The sequence below is a fragment of the Cervus elaphus genome, chromosome 18 (assembly GCF_910594005.1).
Source record: "Cervus elaphus chromosome 18, mCerEla1.1, whole genome shotgun sequence".
Lineage (NCBI taxonomy): Eukaryota > Metazoa > Chordata > Mammalia > Artiodactyla > Cervidae > Cervus > Cervus elaphus.
This window is the reverse complement of record NC_057832.1, coordinates 54446644-54464942: the sequence shown is the minus strand read 5'-3', so window position 1 is coordinate 54464942 and position 18299 is coordinate 54446644. Positions and strand designations below refer to the sequence as shown.

The 18299-nt window shown below is 39.1% G+C and overlaps 1 protein-coding gene across 6 annotated transcripts in view; it reads right to left on the bottom strand.

The window, feature by feature from the left end:
• LHFPL3 (LHFPL tetraspan subfamily member 3) overlaps nucleotides 1-18299 on the bottom strand; it is a 592105-nt gene that overhangs the window by 180709 nt on the left and 393097 nt on the right. For all 6 annotated transcript variants that reach the window (XM_043872148.1, XM_043872147.1, XM_043872146.1 and 3 more), the window contains one exon: nucleotides 16441-16677. In XM_043872148.1, coding sequence (XP_043728083.1) covers nucleotides 16441-16677 — 237 coding nt within the window. The remainder of the gene's footprint in view (nucleotides 1-16440; nucleotides 16678-18299) is intronic.

Below are 18299 nucleotides of genomic sequence, written 5' to 3'. Positions count from 1 at the left end.
AACCGTTAGCCAGACTCATTAAGAAACAAAGGGAGAAGAACCAAATCAACAAAAGTAGAAATGAAAATGGAGAGATCACAACAGACAACTCTGAAATACAAAGGATCATAAGAGACTACTACCAGCAGCTCTATGTCAATAAAATGGACAACTTGGAGGAAATGGACAAATTCTTAGAAAAGTATAACTTTCCAAAACTGAACCAGGAAGAAACAGAAGATCTTAACAGACCCATCACAAGCAAGGAAATCGAAACTGTAATCAGAAATCTTCCAGCAAACAAAAGCCCAGGACCAGACGGCTTCACAGCTGAATTCTACCAAAAATTTAGAGAAGAGCTAACGCCTATCTTACTCAAACTCTTCCAGAAAATTGCAGAAGAAGGCAAACTTCCAAACTCATTTTATGAGGCCACCATCACCCTAATACCAAAACCAGACAAGGATGCCACAAAAAAAGAAAACTACAGGCCAATATCACTGATGAACATAGATGCAAAAATCTTTAACAAAATTCTAGCAAACAGAATCCAACAACATATTAAAAAGATCATACATCATGACCAAGTGGGCTTTATCCCAGGAATGCAAGGATTCTTTAATATCCACAAATCAATCAATGTAATACACCACATTAACAAATTGAAAGAGAAAAACCATATGATTATCTCAATAGATGCAGAAAAAGCCTTTGACAAAATTCAACATCCATTTATGATAAAAACTCTCCAGAAAGCAGGAATAGAAGGAACATACCTCAACATAATAAAAGCTATATATGACAAACCCACAGCAAACATTATCCTCAATGGTGAAAAATTGAAAGCATTTCCCTTAAAGTCAGGAACAAGACAAGGGTGTCCACTCTCACCACTACTATTCAACATAGTTTTGGAAGTGTTGGCCACAGCAATCAGAGCAAAAAAAGAAATAAAAAGAATCCAGATAGGAAAAGAAGAAGTAAAACACTCGCTGTTTGCAGACAACATGATCCTCTACATAGAAAACCCTAAAGATTCTACCAGAAAATTACTAGAGCTAATCAATGAATACAGTAATGTCGCAGGATATAAAATTAACACACAGAAATCCCTTGCATTCCTACACACTAACAATGAGAAAACAGAAAGAGAAATTAAGGAAACAATATCATTCACCATTGCAACAAAAAGAATAAAATACTTAGGAGTATATCTACCTAAAGAAACGAAAGACCTACATATAGAAAACTATAAAACACTGATGAAAGAAATCAAAGAGGACACAAACAGATGGAGAAATATACCGTGTTCATGGATTGGAAGAATCAATATTGTGAAAATGGCTCTACTACCCAAAGCAATCTATAGATTCAATGCAATCCCTATCAAGCTACCAACGGCATTTTTCACAGAACTAGAACAAATAATTTCACAATTTGTATGGAAATACAAAAAGCCTCGAATAGCCAAAGCAATCTTGAGAAAGAAGAATGGAACTGGAGGAATCAACCTGCCTGACTTCAGGCTCTACTACAAAGCCACAGTCATCAAGACAGTATGGTACTGGCACAAAGACATATAGATCAATGGAACAGAATAGAAAGCCCAGAGATAAATCCACAAACCTATGGACACCTTATCTTCGACAAAGGAGGCAAAGATATACAATGGAAAAAAAGACAACCTCTTTAACAAGTGGTGCTGGGAAAACTGGTCAACCACTTGCAAAAGAATGAAACTAGAACACTTTCTAACACCATACACAAAAATAAACTCAAAATGGATTAAAGATCTAAATGTAAGACCAGAAACTATAAAACTCCTAGAGGAGAATATAGGCAAAACACTCTCTGACATAAATCACAGCAAGATCCTCTATGACCCACCTCCAAGAATATTGGAAATAAAAGCAAAAATAAACAAATGGGACCTAATGAAACTTAAAAGCTTTTGCACAACAAAGGAAACTATAAGTAAGGTGAAAAGACAGCCCTCAGATTGGGAGAAAATAATAGCAAACGAAGCAACAGACAAAGGATTAATCTCAAAAATATACAAGCAACTCCTGCAGCTCAATTCCAGAAAAATAAATGACCCAATCAAAAAGTGGGCCAAAGAACTAGAGAGACATTTCTCCAAAGAAGACATACAGATGGCTAACAAACACATGAAAAGATGCTCAACATCACTCATTATCAGAGAAATGCAAATCAAAATCACAAGGAAGTACCATTACACGCTGGTCAGGATGGCTGCTAGCCAAAAGTCTACAAGCAATAAATGCTGGAGAGGGTGTGGAGAAAAGGGAACCCTCTTACACTGCTGGTGGGAATGCAAACTAGTACAGCCACTATGGAGAACAGTGTGGCGATTCCTTAAAAAACTGGAAACAGAACTGCCATATGACCCAGCAATCCCACTTCTGGGCATACACACTGAGGAAACCAGATCTGAAAGAAACATGTGCACCCCAATGTTCATCGCAGTATTATTTATAATTGCCAGGACATGGAAGCAACCTAGATGCCCATCAGCAGATGAATGGATAAAGAAGCTATGGTACATATACACAATGGAATATTACTCAGCCATTAAAAAGAATTCATTTGAATCAGTTCTAATGAGATGGATGAAACTGGAGCCCATTATACAGAGTGAGTAAGCCAGAAAGATAAAGACCAATACAGTATACTAACGCATATATATGGAATTTAAAAAGATGGTAACGATAACTCTATATGCAAAACAGAAAAAGAGACACAGATGTACAGAACAGACTTTTAGACTCTGTGGGAGAAGGCAAGGGTGGGATGTTATGAGAGAATAGCATTGAAACAAGTATACTATCAAGGGTGAAACAGATCACCAGCCCAGGTTGGATGCATGAGACAAGAGCACAGGGCTGGTGCACTGGGAAGACCCAGATGGATGGGATGGGGAGGGAGGCGGGAGGGGGGATTGGGATGGGGAACACATGTAAATCCATGGCTGATTCATGTCAATGTATGACAAAAACCACTACAGTATTGTAAAGTAATAGCTTTCAACTAATAAAAATAAATGGAAAAAAAAAGAACTAAAAATAGAGCTACCATATGATCCAGCAATCCCACTCCTGGGAGTATATATTTGGAAAAAATAAAAGATACATGCATCCCAATGTTCACAGAAGCACTGTCTACAATAGCCAAGATATAAAAACAATCCAAGTGCCCATCAACGATAAGTGGCTTAAGAAGAAGTGGTATACATACACAATGAAAGCGTGCAGGAAGATGTGGCGTATATACACAATGAAAGTGTGAGGGAAATCAGACTTTCTATTTGGTTTTGGTGTAAATGGAAAACTGCTTTAAAAGATAAAGTTTATTAATTTGGAAAAAAACACTCCTTAGAGCTGTTTCTTGGAACTACTGAAGCCATCTTTTCATTTTTTAATTTTATTTAAAATAAGCATCCCCAGGTACATATTTTTCTCATAGAACTTTGATAGCTACAAGAGACTGAGGGCAAGAAAAGGGGGTGCAAAGGATGAGATGGTTGGATGGCATCACTGACTCAATGGACTTGAACTTGAGCAAACTCAGGGAGATAGTGAAGGACAGGGAAGACTGGCATGCTGAAGTTCACGGGGTCACAGAGAATCGGACACGACTTGGCGACTGAACAACAACCTGAAATGTTATTATTTTAATAATAATAAAGTTTGTTATCTAGTGGTTGTAAATTAGCTGGTGAGGGAAAGGATCAATTTAGAGTGCATCAGGAGAGAGAGCCAGAGAGAAATGGGTTTTGAATAATGAGGGAGGATTTCTCTCCATTTTAGCTTCTAATACAATTTTATTACTTATGTTTGTTTGACTTATGGATTATATTTGCCATGTGTATGGTGAGGAAAATAAAGATGTGCTCTGATCCAAACACAGTCACACACTAGCCTAGTGGCACGAAATTTTTATCACCCTGTGTACAAACTGAAAGGACTATATTCTCCTATATTCAGGAGATTCTTGTCTTTACTGCATTTTCTGCCTTGGTGGAATCCTTTCCCTCTATCACTTCTGAAGGACATCTCTCACAGACATTTTTAAGGCCCTGAGTTTGCCACTCACAGTTCCACAATGCAGTGAAGGACTTCGCAGCCAGGCTGGAATTGGGTAACATGGTAAAGAGTGAGTCTCATTTCCATCAGGGGGTCATGGATTCTCCTTGGTAACTGCCACTGAATTTACAGAGACAGCTATAAGGTTTGAGCTCTTTGAGTAGCAAATGTAAAGGAATAACTCCTCCCACATCCCACCCCTGCTTATCGTGAGATATGAGTATATGCAGGAAGATTATAAAAGTCAAAGGAAAAAAAAAAACTTTCAACAAACCAACCCTCACCAGTCATATTAAAAATATTTGCAAAACTACCAGATAAAAAAAATATTTAAACATGTGAATGGAGCAATCTCTAGATTTTAATGAGGTCCCCATAACAACATAGAGTTGATAAGAACAGAGGGAGCCCCTGGTACAGTGATTAGAGTGGGGGCTCTGCATCACATGAACCATGGCATACAAATAAGCTATTAAGTGTTAATATAATAAAAACTATAAAATCAAACTCTCAAAGTAAACACAGTTGATCGGTGTCAAACACTGCGACAGACAGTTTACATGCATTATTTTCACCAAATCTCTGTGAGGCAGGTACTATGAATGTCCTTACAGAAGAAGACACTGAGGCTTACAGAGGTTTACCCAAGTTCACAGGGCCAGCAGGTGCCACAAATCGATTTCCCAGGGCTGGCAGACAGCTCTGTTTCCAAAAATAGTAGCAGCAGAACTATACTGTGGGTGCGTGCTCAGTCGTGTCTGACTCTTTGTGACCCCATGAATTGTAGCCTGTCAGGTTCCTCTACCCATGGGATTTTTCCAGCAAGAATTCTGGAGTAGGTTACCATTTCTTCCTCCAGGGGATTTTCCTGACCCAGGAATTGAACCTGTGTCCTCTACATCTCCTGCATTGGCAGGTGGATTCTTTATCACTGTGCCACCTGGGAAGTCCAGACTATATCAGAGAGGTGATTATTTAGCCTATTATAGAGTGAAATGACTATTTTCATGGGTTACCTGATTTCAAATTATAAAAATTAGAAATGATTTGAGACGGTCTTTATTTCCCTACTCTGTGGCTCCGCTTCCTTATCTGTAAAATGAGGTGCTGGATGAGGCTATTGGTCCTTAACCCTGGCTGCACATGAGAAACTCCTGGGAGTTCTTGTACTTGGATCCACCTCACGCCAACTGAATTAGAATCTCTGCAGTGGTGCCCAAGCACTGGAATCTACTTTAAAGCCCCCCAGGTGATTGTAAAGAGTCAAGTGATTTATGCCTCTAAAAGTCCTCACTCTGTATTTCAACACTTCTTTAGCTTGATAACTCCTCACCCAATACATGAGAGGGGAGAGTTGGTCATTCACTCTACATCTGAAGAGTTATGAAGCCCACCACTAAGACTTTCTCTCAGGTTGATTTAAAAAAAACAAAAACTAACTAACCAGTCACTCATGTTTTTAGATTTTTCTGAAAATAAAACTTCAAGACAGTGTCATCTGGTAATCTGCTACCTTATACTAGTCAATATAGTATCTTTGAACACCCTCAGGGAAGGTGTTAATTTTTTTTTTTTTCTTTTTCTTTTAAATGGGTGAACTGGAAACAAAGCTCCCAGAGTCCAGATAATTGCACTTCTCCTGTCAGGACAGTCAGAGAATGTCTTTCATTTTGGGTGTTGGCATTGGCACCAAAAGGCCAGCCCCTGGTGAGGAACTATCAGGCCAGCAGATGGAGTTTGCTCATGTGACTTCTGGGCTTGTCACCTTCTCCGGGACAAGGGACAGTGTTCTAGATTCTCTGTGGAGAATCTGGGTCAGAGCCTCCTTCAGTGAGGGCTGCAGCCTCACCTGTTGCCCTGAGGCGCTGTGGCTGGCTTTTCTCCAGTGACCAAGCAGTCTCGTGGCTCTGTCAGAACACGTGTTGGGGTGGCTGACACTAACACCACAGCTGCTTTTTCTCCCTGGTTGAATCCTGCCCTCCAGATCTCTTGACGATATTGTCACTCTCTCTCTTGTGGGCTCGACAGCACATCAACTTGCAGACAGCGTTGGGTGGCCGTTGCCAGAATTCACATTTCACCTCCTGGTTATTCCAGGCACATCATCAAAGGTGACACGGACGAATTAAGTTAGAGAGATGATATCTAGTCAGGCCAAACTGATCTTTCTCTACCAAATCCAAGGCCCAGATTACATCTGCAGTAAACCAGGAAGAAAAAGTCAGTGAAATGCATAAATAGCACTTGTTGAGGATCAGCAGGCTGACTGACTGGAAAGACATGGTTCAAGGGTGACAATGTTGGCAGTTACAAGGGACTTTTCCTCAGTTTCTGGAGCTTAGATTTTCAACAGGCTGCTCTAAAACAAATGTTTTAGCAGTAAGAGAAAACTAACCCCCTCTCCATTTTGACTTGTCCCTGTCCACAACACACCTACTGCATTTTTTCATTTCTTTACAGTTGCGTTCTTTTTTGTTTCTCTAACACTAACAGACTCGATGCTTTTCTGCAAGCTGATTTGTTTAAAGCCTCTCAGAAGACTAAACCTTGTATATTCAATTGTCCTTGGGAAGCAGTCTCTACTTATTATAGCATCATCTTTCACTGGTGCTGGAGTGAGGTAGCTCAGGGATGGGCATGCACTCACTTTACAGACACCAGGTACCAACAAAGTTACCTGCCAAAGCCACAGGTATGAGAATGGGATTGGACTTCAGAAATATAACCTAATACATGTAACACTACCTGTTCTCCCCAAAGAGACAGAGGGCAGACCCTGCCCCACTTATTTAGGAACTCCTGGTGTCTATCATGAGGCTTGGCATACACAAGGGGAGGAAGAGATGTTTGATGAGTTGACTGCCCTCGTTTTTCCCATCGCTCAGCACATAGCAACTGCACAGCCACATTTTTGTGGCTGTTGAAATAAGGCCTAAAAAGGTGCACTTGTGTGTCGCAAGTGGCAGAGTTAGTACATTGTTCTAATATGCTATTCTTTGATTCTTTAAAAATACATGTGAAGGAAAAACTGTTTCATGTACAGAAAACATGTTAGGAGGGGACATTGTTTACAAAATTCTTTCATGTAATTGATTCAATAAAAATAGTGTTTAAATTTATTAAGCATTTACTATTTCCTGACAACTATAATACTGGAGATGAGATAAATAAGATATAGTTTTTATTTTCAAGAAACTTAGAGTAAAAAATGTTATTTGCAGGGTTTTTGTGGGAGGTGGTCATATTCTGTGAAGCACTGTGTAGTCCACCAGGCTCTTCTATCCATGGGGATTCTCCAGGCAAGAATACTGGAGTGGGTTGTCATGTCCTCCTCCGCGGGATCTCCCCAACCCAGGGATAGAACCCAGGTCTCCCACATTGCAGGTGGATTCTTTACCAGCTGAGCCACCAGAGAAGCCCTGAGGCACTAGCAGAGAACTCCTATTTCTGCAAGTAATCTCAACATTTATTTATCTCAAGAGTATCTGCTTGGAACTGTGTCCTTACCTTCCTTAACAGATATTAAAAACAACACTCTTTCTCCTTTGTCAGGGCCAAGTGAAGAATCAGGTTACAGTTTGGGGCAAGTGAAGTGACAGGTTACATTTTCAGTGTGTTCTCTGACCGGGCAATTGAATATCAGTGAGCATGTAGCAAGAATGTAAACATCATTTGCCAAAAAATTTCATGTACACTAAAAAAAGAAGTCTGAGTAGGGAGGCTGAGGCCCAAGGAGATTTAACTAGAATTAAAGTTAAGAACACTAACATTTCACTTGGTACCTGTTCTTTTCCAGGTAGGAAATATGAAGAGAATTAGAGACTTCAGGGTGAATTAGAGAAAAAACTAGAGGGGTTCATTGTTAGGAAACTAACTAGATAAACAGGAAGAAACTAAATTACTTGAGCATATTTATGGGGGGGGAGGGGAATTTTCAGAGGTATATTTGTAGCCTAGAAACTTAAATGTGTAGATGAGAAGACCAGAAATAAGAGATTTTCCCTGAAATCGAGTTTACTTTAATGATTGAGTCCATATTACATGTAAAAAACAGCAAATTTAGGAAGAGATAATGGATCTTAATTAATTAATTTATTGGATCATTAATTTCAAAGACTGAGGGGCCTACTGTTGCAATCTAGAGTACATAGATCTGAAATTGGACACAGTCTTAATAAAATAAAATTAAAAAATAATTGGCCACAGATCAGTAACTTAGAAGTAAGTAAACATAATCAATAAACTTGAGTGGCCCCTCAAACTTGGGAGGTGGGGTTATGATATTCCTCAAATTTTCAGCTCTCATGATGATACTGTTAAAACAGGGAAGTAAGGGGTAGAGAGAAGCAGGTAATTTTTAACCTAACTGCAGGACTTCATTTAAAGTTTTGCTGGAATGTTGAAAATTTACTGGTAGGGCTAAGTGTTAGATTTCATGTTTTTGTTGTATACAATTTCTTTTTTATTTTTCACTCCCTCCTTCTTCCTTTCTTTTAGCTGCTTTGATGTTTACCTAGAGATTCTTTCTCAGTCCTGATCTCAGGGACTGAAAAGATCACTGAAATGTCAAAATTGCTTTGGATATTGGAGTAAAGTGGTTAGAGATGGAGCTTGCATGACAGCCACTCAAAGTCCGCTCTGCCTTTGCCCTCAGATTCTTAAACCACTTCAGACTGGCAGTCTAATCGGGGAGGGCTGAGAGGAAGACACTTGCTCTGAGGGCATCATTTCAGGTTGGGTACCCATCAAAGGGAGAGCTTCCTCTTCAAGCGCACCATGGTACATTCATGATCTCAGTGTGTATTTGTTGGATAGACTAGAGTCAGTCTCACAACAACATCTTAGATGTTGTCCAAGTTACCTCGGCATAGAGGGTCAACTGAAGGAGACGAACTCTAGCAACACATCCATGGACAACTGTAAAGTTCTCTTCCTTCTCCCACACTTTTGGATGTCCTCCCCCTCCCCCTCCCCAGTGGTGCACTCTGCCCTGGCACCTAGGGAAGACAGCGGACAGCACTGACTACATGGGTGCCTGCAGATGCCCAGCAAGACATGGAGAGTCATGCTGCTGGTGAATGTGTAACTTTAACCATTACAGACACAGTAACTGTTTCCACATAAATCAAGAGTCTGAAGTAGAAGAGGGGTTAGCTGTGAGTAAATATCACAAGGATGTGGGCTTCCCATATGGCTCAGATAGTAAAGAATTTGCCAGCAATGCAGGAGATGCAGGTTCAATCCCTGGGTCAGGACGAACCCCTGGAGAAGGAAATGGCAACCACTTCAGTATTCTTGACTGGAGAAGCCCATGGACAGAGAAGCCCGGTGGGCTACAGTCCATGGGGCTGCAAAGAGTCTGACATGACTGAGTGACTAGCACTTTACTTTCACTTTAAACATTAAAGGAGGCATGTTTCAACTTAACAGAAATAAAAACCTTCCAAGGTTAAGATCTGTGTAACAATGGAACGACCATTTCATGAGCTAGAGATGAATTCATTAATTCAATCATTCAATACATAATTATTGTATACTTACAAATGCCATGCATTATTCTAGGCACTGAGGATACAGTAGTGAACAAGAGAGAAAAATCCCTGCCCCTGTGGAGCTTTTCTGGGGAGACAATTAACAACAACAGCAGCAACAAAAGAAGCAGAATATTCAGTGGGCTGGATAAAATACATGTGTCAGAAAACATTTTAGAAAGGTTGGCCAGGGAACACCCCACTGAGAGGGTTATATTTGGGTAAGACAGGAAAGATATGAGGGAGCGAGCTTTGAGGTTTTGAGGAAGAACATTTCAGGCAGAGGGAACAGCAAATGTAGACCCTGAGATGGGACCACCCCTGGAGTGTCTGAGAAACAGCAAGAACGTCAGTGCGTCTGAAGCAGAGGAAGCAAGGAGAAAAAGCTCAGAGGAGGTCAGAGTGGCCAGGACGGAGGCAGATCTGCCTGGTCTTGCACACCCTGGGAAAGGATTCTAGCTTTCACTCTGAGTGCATCATCCAGTCACTGGAGGGTCCCGAGTTGAGGAACAGCATGATCCAGCTACCCTTCTTTAACAGGATCGCACTGGTTCTGCTCTGCCAAGACTTGGCCTGCACCAGGGTGGCAGCAGTGATGGGACAGAGAAGGGTGAGGATCTGGGTGTCTTTTGACACAACTGATCAACTAAACGACAACAAGAGCAAGTTAATACAAGGACTGATAACTGACTGAAATCGGGCAGTTAGGACACTAGGGGCGATCTTCATATGACAGGGTCCGTGTAGAGCTGGGGGAGAAAAAGTGAATGAAGTGAGCTTATGAAAGAGTGAGAAGCTGCAAGTATATAAAACCATTCTATGAGCACTAAGGTCTGTTTCAACTCTCAGATTGATTTGAGTCCTTCTGAAAAAGTGTCAGGATATATGCTATTTTTTCAATGTACACTCTGAGATGCTTTAGTGACCACAAGGACTTCATTCAACACAAATCCCACTGGGAAACACAATTCACTGTGGCCTTGCTAAAACTTTAATTCAAAGTACTTGAAGGTTTCCTGATCTTATCTCACTAGGTTTTTATAAAGTTACAGAGTCAAGCAAGAGGATGAGTTTTAAACCAAGGCTATTCCCTACTCTCAAGTGTATTAAGCTTTTGTTTGAATACCGTTATCTAAAAGCTACCAAATGAAAATAAGACTAAACTCTTACTTGTACAGGGCTGACTAGTCAGTGGAAAGCAACAGAATCAGCATGCACTAAGAATTGATTACATCATGTTGTGTAATAGAACTTGAAATTCTGAGTAAAATGATTTGTGTTTGAGTCCTGGATCCATTCCTTCCTAGCTATGAAAATTTACACAAAATATTTAACTTTTACAAGCCTCAGGTTCTGACATGTAAAACTAGGATGACAGTAACTATCTCACAGGATTATTCCAAAGATCAAATAAAATGTCATTTGGAGGAAATGATTAGCAATAAGCAAAGCCTATATCAACATGACTGATTATAAATTGCTTCTATACCCATGTTTTTGTCAGATTCTCCCAACTCTATAGAGGAGGCAGAGATGGGTGTTACTGTTCTCATTTTAAAGAAAGTGAAGCAGAGGCTCTGAGATGTTAAGACACTTACTCAAAGTCACATGACTAATAAGTGCCAAAGTTGGGACCAGAAACAGAGTTTGGGTCTGTGATCTGGGGCTCTGTTCACTGTCAAGGCGTCCACATGGAATCTAGTGGGGCAAGGAGCCTCCTCTGCATGGGACTGAGTTTCTAAATCTGACTCATTCTCCTCTTGATGGTATGAATGAGTGGGGCTGTGGGGAGGTGCATGACTAAGGAAGAAACACTGAGGCATCCTCGACCTCCTTCCTTTTGAACTTTCTTTCCCTTCTCCTAGTCACCCCTGCATTGCTAACACATCCCTAAAAAGCCTTCAAGGACAACCTTAAAGGGCAGCTCTGAGGGTGTCCCTTGAATTGGAATATTTTACAGCTGGAAGAAACCTCAGATGTCATGTAGGCAAGCCTGCATTTTACGGACAAGGAAGCTGAATTCTGGGACTATTAAGATATGAACACAGAGCCCCTCAGGTCACATCATACCAGCTCTCGGCAGTGAGCGTTCTATCCACAGACCACACTGCCGCCCACAATGAGGTCGTGGCATGGCATGGTACCTTCAGTCAAAATTCTGAAGTGTTAAAAAAAAAATTCTGAAGTGTTTCTCAATTAGTTATTTATGTAAAATGAATTTATTGTAACTCCCCCTATTATAGCATTAAAAATAGCTTAAACCACTTAATAAATGGTAGCTGAAGTCATCTCTTGATGGATAATGTTTTCTCATTTGCAGTTGAAGTGCTAGAAGACAAAGTGACTTTAAAACTGCTTGAGAGGCCCCAATTATCTGATAAGCAGTTCCAAAGACCATACACACAAATGCAGAAACAGACCTCTTTATGAGTGGTGTCTGACAAGGAAAGAGATATTTGTGGCAAAGGAGCTCTGGAAAATGTAATTATTTATCCTTTCACAATTAATGAAAGAAATTGAAAATGAAGCTTTCATTTCAAATCCTTTTTATCTGGATGAAACTTTAATTTTACATAATTAAATTGACTTCACAGTTCAGTGTGTTAAAATATGCAATTAAGCAGCATAACGAGGTTAAATGCCTAGTGTTGTTGGCTCATTTAGAAATCACGCTGTCCAACTCCCAAACAAGAATGAACACCTGCCTGTCTGCATCTATCCCCAGATCCAGGGACAGCACACAGCCAGCAGGGCTGGCTCCCCAGATTCAGGGGACACGGCTATGTTTTCTTGTATATGCTAACTCTTGTATACAGTGAGCTGGGTATTTAAAGTTTTCACTCCTTTTTTGTTTTTCAGTGGAAGCTTGTGTGGGGCATGTAAAAATATTTCAGAAGTCTGATTGACTGCCACAGATGATTAACTTTATCTCTTACAGAAGTTCCCTCTAAGATAACACTTGCATCATCAAAGCTGTTGCTTTTGGTTTGGTGAAAGAACATCACAACTCCTTCATTCAAACTTTGCCATTTCACAATTTATGATAAACTTCAGCTTTGAGCTCTTTCAAATTATGTTTACATTCTTTGAAAAGGAAGGCCTTATGAAATGCTGTGAGGGGTATGGTATGGGGCCATGGAAATGGGATTGAGGTGAGGTCACTGGAAATCCATCTTAAGAGGCAGAGGCACACGTGTTCATCTGAGCACCTCTCCTCTTTTCTCTTTGAAAAGCACCTTCATGAAGATTAATTCATGATTCTGGAGCATATAGGTCAACAATCAGAACTGAGTGTCCTTCCCTTCTCTGCTATGGTCTGTAACAGTGATTCTTGTTTTGATCACTGGGGTGGCTGTTGGGAAGGACTCATAGATCTAAGCAGTATCTTATTATACTGAACCCATTTGGTGGCTTCTCTAGATACACAGGGCAAGCACGTTCTTACATTAATTATAAAAAACAAATGAAGAAAAATGATAAGGCCTTTCAGGACAAACTTCTTTGCATTGTGGGGCATATGCCACAGTTGCACGTTTATTCTTCCCATAATGGTCCCACTACTTGCTATAGGGTGTAGTTTGTTATGATGACTGGCAGGTCATAAAACTGGAAGACTGTAAAAAGTATTACAGTGCGTGTGGCGATATAACCTATACATGAATGTACAAAGGTTTCTTCTTCTGAGCCAAAGCTTCAATTATGGTACTATCTGCTTCCATGATACTAGAAGGCATCATGTAGTTTATAAAATCCCCTAAAATTCCATGAGCTAGATCTGCCTCTTGTTTTACTGCATTGCCTTGGAACCCAAAGGAGGCCTTAGCTATCAAAGGACATAATGTTAGTTTTACTAGAAAAAAAAATAATCATGAGAAACAGTTTCAATAAGGGAGAACTTATATTAACGTAGCCATGCAAATTGCAAAAGCCCCTATTTGTATATAACCAATTTCATAATTACAAATTATTTTTATAGATCCTCAGGGAAGTAAGATCTAATAGAAGGTAACATCAAGGTATTTGGTTTTGGTTATTGTGTGCACTTCAAAGCCATTAAACTACTGGTTAGTGAAACTATGCCTATATACAAACATACAAACAAATCACTGATAGGCTTTCTCTCAAACAACCTAAGTTTTTGCAAGTTTCAACACTGAACAAGTATTTGAATAATAACAATAAAGCCCACTTTGTACAACTGTAAATCTATAATTTCTCAGAAACATTCATGTATGATCACATTTTATACAAGGCTTAGACCTGCTCTGACTTTAAACAGACCTTATTGTTTAAGAAATGCCTGGGTAATAAAACTGTTGACACATTATCAGAGTTCTAGGAAAAGGAATTGCAATTGTGAAATAAAAATGCAGGAGAATTGAAATATTTTATCAGTATGGCCTGATGTTCTTTGCTGCTTTACTAGATCTATCTTATGTGATCTAGATGAACTGCTACAGATTTTAGTTCTTCAGAACCACATGGAAGAAACTGTGGTCTACACCCATATATGATACATCCAAATGCAGAAGAAGATCAACATGAAAAATTATATACAGATAGTCCCTAAACCTTATATTGGTTTCTTTTAATCTTCTTTCCCATTAAAGCTTTTACTAAGGTGTTTCCAATATATCGAGTTGAAAATAACATTTTCTTTAATAAAGACCTAGATAGAAGGGATCAGACATCCACATTTAATTGAATCAACTGGAGGGAAAGATTCATCTTAAAAACTATTATTATTCTAAAATCCTTCTGTTCCTTCCTGAGGTATGAATTCAGGAGAATTGTCAGATTCTCATAATATGAGATTATGAGTGAGAATTCTCAGTAGTCAAGTGAAAACTTTCCTGGTTTTGCTAATTTTTTTCTTCTTGTTACATGTGGTCAAAGAGTACCTGGAAAGTTAAAGGTTTTTAATGTAACTTTGATTTGTATAGTGAATAAATAGCATTCTGGGTGGTGGTCAGAAACAAGCATTTGCAGAACAAAGTAGTGTTTTTTTTTAATTCATTCTCTAGGGAAAGTTATTCTAATATTAAGTTATCTTTACCATGAAATTTGAAGTGAATTTAATAGGACAAAGACCCATGTACATACAACAAGTCCCAAAGACAATAGCCAAGGGCACCAAATTAATGAGTAAATGTGAAAGCACTTTAAATCTTCAACATGCTTTGTAAGTGTAATCACCATCTTCACATGGTCCTTTTTATGTAGAATAGGCAACTTTGAGAGGGAAGTGGTTGTGTTTTGGGGAAGTTCAGCACTATTCCCTTATGAGAGGATTATTTTTGTGTTTAGAATATTTCTGATAGAACTGAGTAAACCATTATGTTTTCTGTCTATAAATGAGGGAGATAAAGGGCTCATGCATGACTGCTGCTCTCCTAGACTTCTCTATTTATCTCTTTATATTTCATGGTTTACAAGCATAAGGAGTGATGCTCTAAACATAAAGCTTACTACACTATCATTACATGTGACATTCATGTAGGTGCTAACGTATGCTTATATTTGAGGCAGTAAAGAGTTTTGAAATAAACACTACTCGAAATAAACTGAATTTCATAATTCAAGGATGGATTTAGTTCTTAATTAGGGAAAAAAGCTAGAAGGCTGCGCCACTTAATTGAAGGTGGCTCCAAAGTATTAAAGATAATATAAAGATAAAACAATTTAAGGAAACTAAGGCTTTAACAAAACAGAGACAGTAAAATTCTATCCCAAGAAATTGGTTTAGAAATCTGGAAAGAAAATTAAAAGATTCATCTTGAATAATGACTTGCTACCTCTTACTGGGATACTATAATATTCATATATCATTCACTAGTCAATGTCCTATTTTCTACCCTAGTTTGTGTGTTGTGTGTGTATGTTTCAGAAGGCATTTTCTTTTTGAAAAGAAATTTGAGGACTTTGATTACCCAGATAACACATTTAAAATTCAGCTAATTAAGCAATTACTGAAATAGCTTACTGTAACTATTTGGGGTATCTCTACCTCTTTTGGAGAGATTGAGTCTAAATTCAAATATAGTGAGTAGCTGAGTAAAGATGCTTATAGATGATTCTCAAAGATTTCCCAGGCATTTATTTCACTTATTGTTTAGCCAAGTAGAGAATGTTCTCCTCTCTCTCTCTACATACATGTTGTATCATAGCCATGAACTCAGAGAGGGAAGGAAAAAGAAACTGAAAAAGTATTGAAATATTATGGACTCAACCTCAGAAAGGTAAATGCAAAAATACGCTATTTTAATTGCATAAGTGTCTTGAATTATGCTTGAGGAAGTCTAAACTAGACACCATGAAAAGATGCAGCATCTGCTTGTCCCAAACTCCCAAATCATCCTTTCCCTAACCCTCCACCTCCTTGGTAAACCCTAAGGTTGTATTGTATAGCAGAGGGAATTACATTCAATATCCTGTGATAAACCATAATGGAAAAGAATATGAAAAAGAATGTACACCTTGATGTACAGTAGAAATTAACATTATAAATCAACTATATTTCAACAAAATAGATTTTTAAAAACATGAACAGTGGATAAACATCAAGGTCCTACTGTATAGCACAGGGAACTATATTCAGTATTTTATAATAAACCATAGTGGAAAGGGACATGAAAAAGAATGTAGATACATTGTCTAACTGAATCACTTTGCTGTGCAGCAGAAATTAAAATAACATCGTAAATCAACTATACTTCAATTTTTTAAAAAAAGCAGCAAATTAGACCAAGAGGGGATGCTACCAGATGCGAAAGGATGGAGAACGCCGTTTTTTGTGCTGTGGGTTAAGTTCCCCAAAGCAGTCTTACCTTTGTTTTCTGCCTTCAGTTCCTCTGCCATCAAGCTGTCTTGTCGGTTACCAAGCACGAATGCCAGAAATGAGAGGATGAGGGCATCCAAAATCCCAATGATGGCCAGGATGTAGGCCCAGCGGACTGAACAAGCCCCAAGAGTGTACTTGTCTGTCTTTTCTCCACACATCCGTTTTACTTCATCTGAATCCCAGCCATCAGGGAAAATCATACAGCCAAGCACAAGGCAAGCAGCTTAGAAAGAGGAAAAAAAGAGAAAAAAGACTTAACATAAATTTCATTTTAGCAAATATTGCCACTGTGTGTCAAATCATTGTCCAAATTCTCCATGTAAAGAACACCATGTCTTACTGCTGTCCAACCCTGACTGGCTCTTCCTCCCCACCAGTTAACTTCAAAGCCCATCACTCTGCAATGAAAGGGGCTCTGGGAACACTTTACAGCAGGACGGAACATTAAAAGAGAGATCGAGGTAGGTTGATCAATAAGAAAAAACCTAAAAGAAAAAAAAGTCAAATTTTGGCATGCATTTGTGAGAAGGCTTCCACTGCAAATAGACCCACAAGCAATCCTAACACTGCAAGATGACAATTCAATTCTGGCTTTCAAGAACTATGACAGCAGTCAGATAAGGGATTAGGTGTGGGATAACATGGAGATACAAGAGCATATATTGACTCTGAGTCACAGTAAAAAAAACAGTTTCATATTGTGACCAACACACACACACTACAAAGTTTCTTGAAGTTATACTTACCGCATGCAATGCACTCTGATATTTTCTATTCTGTTCTCTGTTCTATTTCATTTTTAAAAAGGTTGAAAATCATGGCAACACAGTATGGCATTGCAGAGCTTTTATTGAATATGTAAGTTCAGGAATTTAAGGAGAATGCTTAGTACTTGTTCTATTTCTCAAAAACCACCATGTGAAATACACAAATACTTTTTAATAAGAATATATTGATTTGAAGGCTATCACTGCTACTCTCCTTACATTTAATCAAATTATTTTGGGGTAAGCGGTGACAGTGTTAGGTTATATTCTGAATATGTGGTTCATCCATTAATTAATTCACTCATTAATTCAACAACCACTTCCTGAGCGTCTCTGAAGGAGTACCAGACATAGTTCTGGTACTAGGGATACAGGGATCAAGAAGAGAGACATGGCTTATGCTACCATAGACTTTATGTTTTGTCAGGGAAAGAGGACAAAAGAAAATGAATAAGCACCCAAATAAAGTAATTTTAAGTTGTAATAAGTAATAGGTAGGAAAGAAACAAAGGGCGTAGAGAACAGAGAGTGGAACCTTCTTCAGAGAAGGTAAACAGATAATGCCTCTTGAGGGAATGACATTTAAACTAAAGCCCCAAACAAGCAAAGCACTAGACATGGGAAATGGCAACAGCATGTGCAAAGGCCCTGAGGTTGAAGAGAGGCTTGGTGTGTTTGAGAAGCTACCAGGAGATTAGTGATGGGGCTGGAGAAAGTGATCATGTTGAGGCATCCTTGCAGGTTATCCATTTGCGGGGCACGTAAATAAGAAAACTATGACAGCACAACCAAGTTAAGAGTTCTGTGATTGTCAGATATAAACAATCCCTGAGGCTGGCAAGAGGAAGCTGCATATAGCTCTTGCCTCACTGCTACTTACTGAACAAGCCGGAAGTAGACAACTACTTTCTTACTTCTTAACAGAAGCACAGGTCTACAAGGCAGGTCTGGAGAAGACAGATACCAAGGGGGGCGACAATCAGGAAGACAGCCTGGGAGAACTCTGCTTTAGCGTTCCTTTTGATTTTACAGAATGACAGTTCAAAACTTCAGGCCACACTTGGTTGCTCTTTTCTCT